Raw genomic sequence first — 8,510 nt, forward strand, 5'->3', positions numbered from 1 at the left:
GCCCCCTCCCTCCTCCAGGCCATCAGTGCCGAACTGGGCTCCCTGTGCCCCACAGCACTTTCCCACTAGCTGTCTATTTTGCCCGTGGTGTGCGCGTGTGTCAACGCCACTCTTCCAGTTCACTCCACCCTCTCCTGCTCCCACTGTGTCCACAAAGTCCATTCTCCAAGTCTGCATCTCTTTTCCTGCCCTGCAAATAGCTTCATCAGTCCAACTGTGACTTTTTTTAAGGGCTGCATGCCCTTCACTTCAGTCGTGTCCGACTCTGTGCAACCCCATAGATGGCAGCCCACCAGGCTCCCCCGTCTCTGGGATTCTCCAGGCAAGAAGACTGGAGTGGTTTGCCATTTCCTTCTCCAATGCATGAAAGTGAAAAGTGAAAGTGAAGTCGCTCAGTCATGTCCGACTCCTAGCGACCCCATGGACTGCAGCCCACCAGGCTCCTCCATCCATGGGATTTTCCAGGCAAGAGTACTGGAGTGGGGTGCCATTGCCTTCTCCAAAGGGCTGCATAGTATTCTGCATATTGAATAATTTATTGAATTAATCAGCTAACGCTGGATATTCAAGTTGTTTCCAATTTTTGAATCTATCAGTTATGTAGCAATGATCATCCTTGTATATAAACGTTCATACTTAGCCCTATTTTTTAAAACAGTTTAAAATGGAATTGCTGGATCAAAGGATATATAATTTTAAGGTATCTGATTTATACTATCAAACAGTCTGCCAGAAAAACTATACCAGTATCTACTCCCACCAGCAGTATGAATGTGCCCATATCTTTTAAATCTATGAGTTGTCCTAAAAAAATAAAGAGAAAGGGAAGGGGGAAAGAGACAGAGACATACAGAAAGATTTGAGAAATGACAAAGTAGCTATAATGAACCATAATGCAGGTCTCTATCTCTAAATCTTTGGTTCAAATCCAAATAAGGACTAGAATGACCACTCAATAGTCACCAGGGAATGGTGGAAGAAAAAAGGTCAGTCCTTATCCCACTCATGTTTCACACCGAATGCAAACAGCTGCTCTTTGCAACAGAAAAGAAATGTGCAGCCTCCATATTTAAAGGAAGTACCCTTTCAAGACTCAGGCAAAAACACAGTCTCATAACTGAGGGTATGAACATATTAGGGAAACCAGAATGACATGTTTCACACAGATAGCAACCCTCCATTTACTCAGGGGTTTCATTACATTCCACAAGACTCTGGTCACCTGAAATGAAAATTTAAAGAAGAATCATGGTGAAACTGACAATATTTGGGGGAAAAAAAAAGCTTTAGTTTGCAAAATAAAGAACTCATCTTCAAAGACAATTCAAGATGGCAGAATGTTCTGATAAAGATAAGGTAAGTTCTGCTTATCACTGATCTCTCCACAAACCACCACAGAAGTCCCAGAGCACTCACTGCAGCACAAGGTTGGTAGCAGTTAGCTTACCCCGTTCTGTGACTGTCAGCTCTGTCGCCGGAATATTATGGTGCACGTCCGGGGGAGGTTTTCACAGCACAGCTGAATGTCCCATTGTCCTTCATGGTAGGATTGCTTATGCTTATGGATGCATCCCCTTTGTACACATCTCCAACCCAGGATATCCGATCCCGAAAAGTGCCCGCTGTGGTTGGGTACTGGAAAGACTGATAATGAAAAATCTAGGAAAGCAACACCATGAGAAAAAAAAAGAGTTAATATGGACAATGCAATGAAACGTAAATCTAAGTAGGTCCAAAATAAAATACAAATGTATAATGGGTTTTCCCAGTTGGACAATTTTTTCTTACACTTTGTTCACTTCTGTACTATAGGTTAAAAAGACAGGTTTATGAAACTTGTCCCCAAAATAGTCCTAATGAAAGAATCCAAAGATTCTGATTCTCAAATCTCTTCTCCCCAAAGTACTAAAGTAGTAGGTCTCAATTAGGGGCAATTTTACCCTCAAGACATTTGGCACCATCTGGAGATATTGTTTGTTGTACTACTGGTATCTGGAGGGTAAAGGCCAGGGGATATTGCTGAAAATCCTACAGTGCATAGGCTAGCCCCACACAACAAAGAATTATCTGGATCAAAGTGCCAATAGTGCCAAAGTCGATAAATCCTATCCTAAAGCAGCACCTACTATCATATGGTACTTCATAGGGTGCCATCAATCTCTACACATTCACTCATCTGACCTTCACAACAACACTGAACTATCCACGGGGCAGACGGGGAAACAAGGCCAAAAACAGAAAATTAAGTGAGTTACTCAAAGGCACACAACGAATAAGTGGGAACAGAGAGATTTTTCATTTATCCTCAAAATCACCAAGAGACTATAACATAAGCCTCTCTCAAGTCATCTATCTTGGAAATTAATAAAACCCCAAGTCAGATGTGTGATTTGTACTCAATGAATATACACTGAATTAAAACAACACTGCTTCAGATTGGTGATCACATACCTAATCGCCAAAAAACACCTCATTACACCTGATGGTAGGTTGGGCAGGCCCTACAATACAATATCATCTTTCTCTCTTTTGCAAGACTCTAGCCTTTCCTCGTTCTTTTCTTACTTGGTATCCTCCCCACTTAGGAGCCCAGGCTTTTACAAACTGCATTGCCCAATTTTGAAAAGCAATTTCCCAGAGAGGACACTAAATCACTTCCTGGTTCAGGCATTCATTCAGTGAATACTTGTTGCACACCTACTACACGCCCTTAGTCACTGTGTTTAGCAAAATGATATAGTGGGATTAGGGCAGGAATTTACCAGCTAGTGGGAAATACAGATATTAGTAAACAATATCTGTTTACTAATTGATTTACACAGCTGGAACACTCTTTGAGTGTTCCAAAGAGGGAGGTAAAGAATACCTATCACAGATTATCAGCATCAGCATAAAAGGGTTTAAAACTCCTTATTGACAAAACAATTTTTGTTCAGAAAACAAAGATCATGGCATCCGGTCCCATCACTTCATGGCAAATAGATGGAGAAACAGTGAAAACAGTGGCAGACTATTTGGGGGGTTCCAAAATCACTGCAGATGGTGATTGCAGCCATGAAATTAAAAGACACTTACTCCTTGGAAGAAAAATTATGACCAACTTAGCATATTAAAAAGCAGAGACATTACTTTGCCAACAAAGGTCATAGTCAAGGCTATGGTTTTTCCAGTAGTCATGTATAGATGTGAGAGTTGGACTATAAAGAAAGCTGAGTGCTGAAGAATTGATGCTTTTGAACTGTGGTGTTGGAGAAGACTCTTGAGAGTCCCTTGGACTGCAAGGAGATCCAACCAGTCCATCCTAAAGGAGATTAGTCCTGAGTGTTCATTGGAAGGACTGATGCTGAAGCTGAAACTCCAATACTTTGGCCACCTGATGAGAAGAGCTGACTCATTTGAAAAGACACTGATGCTGGGAAAGATTGAAGGCAAGAGGAGAAGGGGACGACAGAGGATGAGATGGTTGGATGGCATCACCGACTCAGTGGACATGAGTTTGAGTAAACTCTGGGAGTTGGTAATGGACAGGGAGGCCTGGTGTGCTGCAGTCCATGGGGTCGCAAAGAGTTGGACACGACTGAGTGACTGAACTGAACTGACTGACAAAACAAAGCCTACTGTGAATCTTCAAGATTAATCTAACCTGTAAATTTCCAGTTAAACTAGTGATATTCAAATCCTGTTATCTGATTAGTTTGATAGAATCCTGACTGAGCACATAACTGCAACATAGCATAATGCAAACTTTAAGGGTCCAATAATTCCAGCTTGGGTGTGTTTGCTGATTTCCTGACTAGCCTCACAAAAAGCAGCATCATATGAGAACTGCTGTTTGCATTTCAGGTTTCTACCCCTAGAAAATCCCCATTGTTTATTCTGTCCTACTTTTGGCCAAGGAAGAAGAGTCATATAAAGCCAGCCATAGTTTCCTGCCCACTCAAAATAAAGTGACCTAGTTTAAGTCTAAAGAAAAAGGGACTGCAAATACAGCCTTGCTTCCCTCACTGGAGCCACCGTCACTAGAACACCCTACCGGGACACCTACTGTAGCTACTGGGAGATGCTACATGGCATTCAATAATGGCTCCTAAAACAAAATCCAAAGCTTACACATTAAAATCAAAGAGAAAGTACTTCCAGTGAAGGAAATAGGATAACAAATGAAGGATACTTTCAAAAACACAATCTTACATACCGCTATGACATTCACATTCTTAATAAAATGTATCCTGACCTAGGATGTTGCTGAAAGCATACGGAGAAAGTAATTTTTAATAGCATTGCAATCTTCAATTAGACATCCACAATGGATTTGAGCCATAAACATGTTTTATATGTGTGATTAAAATATATTGCTTCTAATATTTCAAGACCAAATGTCACCAACAGCATCTGTCATCAACATAAGGTGCCACCACTTCCTTCAAAGGGAGCTATGTAAATCAATGCAGATGTTTATACACTGGAGAAGATGCCAAGATAAATCTACACAGTACCGATATGCAAACAGATACACCCACAGAGATGACCTCACATGACAGGAAATGAGCAGTATTAAGTGAAAGGATGTCTAAGACTGGGACCTGTAGAATTTTTCTATCCAACAGCCTGGAGGTACCCTTTTTGTACAACAAATCTGAAACTCAAGCTATGAAGCCAAGCAAAATGAAACAACAAAGGGGAAACAAAATTAAACCACATTTCCTCTGAGTTTCTGACTGGTTTTTTCCTATAGCATATTTGCAAGATTCTTATGTAGAAGAAAAAGCCCTCCATGACCAAAAATGGCTGTCATACAGAGTAGAAGCTCATCTCCTTCTATTTAATAGAAGCTCATCTTCTATTTGAAGATGAGAAGGCCTAAAGTATGCCTGTGACTTAGAATAAAAGGGTTCCAGAGTTGCTGACCACAGAAAGCTCAAGGAAAGAGCCTTAAAGTATACACTTACTGGGATTTCCCTGGTGGTCTAGTAGTTAAGAATCCACCTTGCAATGCAGGGGACGTGGGTTCTATCCCTGGTTGGGAAACTAAGACCCCACGTGCTGTGAGGCAACTAAGACCACGTGCCACAACTAAAGAACCCATGTGAGTCAACACAGCCAAATAAATGAATGCTGTAAAAATTAAAGTGTACACTTACTGATTCTGTGCGACTGCTGCTCGGAGGCCGGTATGTCCAGTCTATGGTGAGTTTGTCTGTGATAGAAGAGGATGACTTGAAGGTGCATCTCAACTTGATATTTTCTCCAACATAACCCCGGACGTGGGCATCCGCTTTAATCTCCAGGGAAAAGATGACATAAACACCTAATCAAAGCAAGCCCAAACTTTAAAAATGTGTGCATTGGATGGAATACATAGATGTAAGTGAACAACACAGAAGCAGTAGGTATCATTTTTAGGTCTCTCATCAAAAAGCCATGGGAATAAACATCTTCTCAGGCAGGCCCAAAAGGATAGGGAGTAGATATCTACATTAATTAACAGTGGGGTGGTGGTTCATCATTTTACGAAATGAAGTCATAGAATGAAAGTCTGGGTAAAAATTTTAAACCTGGTCATACCAGCATTTTTCCAATAGACTTGTGGTTAAATTAATGATAATGAAGCATGTCAGCCCACAGAAGGCTAAAAGGCAATGCCACCCACTCCCTTGACACACTTACACTGCAGGAGTATGACAACTATTGTATCTGAGGGATTTACCCCAAATACAGTTCAGCTGTTAACCTAAAGCTATCACTATCCCAACCACCAGCAGAAATAAGAATTGGAATTTTTTTCAAAGAATTTTATAAATCTACCTCAAGGTTCTATCTGGTTTTGTTTTTCCCTTTCTTAAAGCCGGTTAATGAAATAGATGGGGAAACAGTGGAAACAGTGTCAGACTTTATTTTTCTGGGCTCCAAAATCACTGCAGATGGTGACTACAGCCATGAAATTAAAAGACACTTACTCCTTGGAAGAAAAGTTATGACCAACCTAGATAGCATATTCAAAAGCAGAGACATTACTTTGCCAAAAAAGGTCCGTCTAGTCAAGGCTATGGTTTTTCCTGTGGTCATGTATGGATGTGAGAGTTGGACTGTGAAGAAAGCTGAGCGCTGAAGAATTGATGCTTTTGAACTGTGGTGTTGGAGAAGACTCTTGAGAGTCCCTTGGACTGCAAGGAGAACCAACTAGTCCATTCTAAGGAGATCAGCCCTGGGTATTCTTTGGAAGGAATGATGCTAAAGCTGAAACTCCAGTTCTTTGGCCACCTCATACGAAGAGTTGACTCATTGGAGAAGACTCTGATGCTGGGAGGGATTGGGGACAGGAGGAGAAGGGGACGACAGAGGATGAGATGGCTAGATGGCATCACTGACTCGATGGACGTGAGTTTGAGTGAACTCTGGGAGATGGTGATGGACAGGGAGGCCTGGAGTGCTGCGATTCATGGGGTCAAAAGAGTTGGACACAACTGAGCGACTGATCTGAATCTGAATGAATCACATATCCATTAAAAGTAAATCAGGGGCAGGAAAAAGTTTACTAAATTTGCAATTTAATGCATTTTTTTTTTTTGGCTTGGTAAGGTTCTTTTTATTTTTTTTATTGGAGGATAATTGCTTTACAATGTTGTGTTCATTTCTGCTGCACAACAACGTGATTCAGCTGTGAGTATACATGTATCCCCTCCCCCTTGTGCCTCCTCCCACCCCATCCCCCATCTCATCTCTCTAGGTCATTACAGAGCTTAGTATTCCTTGCTGTACAGCTGCTTCCCACTAGCTATCTACTTTACGCATGGTAGCGTATATATGTCAGTGTCACTCATGTCAATTTGTCCCATCCTCTCCTTCCCCCGCCGTGTCCGCAAGTCCATTCTCTGTGTCACTATTTCTGCCCTGCAAATCTGTTCATCAGTACCATTTTTCTAGATTCCAAATATATGTTAATATACGATATTTTTTTCTCTTTCTGACTTACCTCACTCTGCATGGCAGCCTCTAGGCAATTTAATGCATTTTAAAATGTAAAAATAAGATATGATTTTAAAACTCTCTAGAGACTTCCTCTGTCCAAAACCACCGCCATAGATCCAACTCTGAAACCCTGTCTCCCCTAAAAGAGTTGGCACTTTCTTTGGACAATTCCCTCTACTTTCAGAGAACAGTAGTAGAAATTTCTCTCCCACTAGGGAGCCAGTTTTTAGGAAAGTAAGCCACTAGCAGTTCGTTTTTCCTGCTTCCTTCTCCACCACAATGAGCTATGATTCATATGGCAGGCCAAAGGCAGAGAGAGCTGCAAGGTTTCAAAAGAGAACAAACCCACACACCATCCTGAAAACCAGCAGTCCCTCTGGTTGAGACAGTATACAAATCCTAGCCCTATCAATTGCTGACTCTGTGGTCTTCATACTTGATTTCTTCAGCTTCTCGTTCTGGTAGGAATGAGAATAATAACACTTACCTTAGTAGGTAACTGTGAGAAATGTTTGAATTAAAACAGGTGCCACACTAAGAACCCTACCTAACCCAGAGTAAGTGATCAATGCGCATTAGCTAGCTTCATCCTTACTGCCAACTCTTTAGTTCTATCCTTAACCACCTCAGAAATGCAGAGGATACCACCCTAATGCCAGAAAGTGAAGAGGAACTAAAGAGCCTCTTGATGAGGGTGAAAGAGAAGAGTGAAAAGGATGACTTAATACTAAATATTCAAAAAACTAAGACCATGGCATCTGGTCCCATCACTTAATGGCAAACAGATGGGGGAAAAATGGAAACAGTGACAGACTTTATTTTCTTGGCTTCCAAAATCACTAAGGACAGTGACTTCAGCCATGAAATTAAAAGATACCTGTTCCTTGGAAGAAAAACTATGATAAACCTAGACACCATACTAAAAAGCAGAGACATCCCTTTGCAACAAAGATCCATATAGTCAATGCTATGGTTTATCTAGTAGTCACATAGGGATGTGAGAGTTGGACCAAAAAGAAGGCCTAGAGGAAAAAAAAAAAAAAGACTCAGCACCGAAGAGTTGATGCTTTTGAACTGTGGTTCTGTAGAAGGCTCTTGAGAGTCCCTTGGACAGTAAGGAGATCAAACCAGTAAATCCTAAAGGAAATCAACCCTGAATATTCATTGGATGGACTGATGCTGAAGCTCCAATACTTTGGCCACCTATATGAGGAGCTGACTCATTGCATGAGCCCCCGGTGCTGGGAAAGACTGAGGACAGGAGGAGAAGGGGGTGACAGAATGAGATGGTTGGATGGCATCATCAATTCAATGGACATGAATTTGAGCAAACTCCAGGAGATGGTGAAGGACAGGGAAGCTTGGCATGCTGCAGTCCATGGGTTGCAAAGAGTCAGACACAACTTAGCAACTGAACTGAACTGAACTTGGGCTCTCAACCTTTCTTATCACAGACATACTTATGAGTCATACATTCCACCGCCTTTACCTCTGCTGCTTTTAATCACGTTTCTCTCTCCTCTCTGGACAATCCAGTCTGT

General features: G+C 41.5%; 1 protein-coding gene across 1 annotated transcript in view; it reads right to left on the reverse strand.

Annotated features, from left to right (window-relative positions):
• MPZL3 (myelin protein zero-like 3) overlaps nt 1–8,510 on the reverse strand; it is a 28,218-nt gene that overhangs the window by 8,604 nt on the left and 11,104 nt on the right. Inside the window, 3 exon segments of the mRNA XM_010830412.1 lie at nt 1,448–1,502; nt 1,504–1,659; nt 5,142–5,308. Coding sequence (XP_010828714.1) covers nt 1,448–1,502; nt 1,504–1,659; nt 5,142–5,308 — 378 coding nt within the window.

This window comes from Bison bison, unplaced genomic scaffold (genome assembly GCF_000754665.1).
Source record: "Bison bison bison isolate TAMUID 2011002044 unplaced genomic scaffold, Bison_UMD1.0 scf7180017864518, whole genome shotgun sequence".
Lineage (NCBI taxonomy): Eukaryota > Metazoa > Chordata > Mammalia > Artiodactyla > Bovidae > Bison > Bison bison.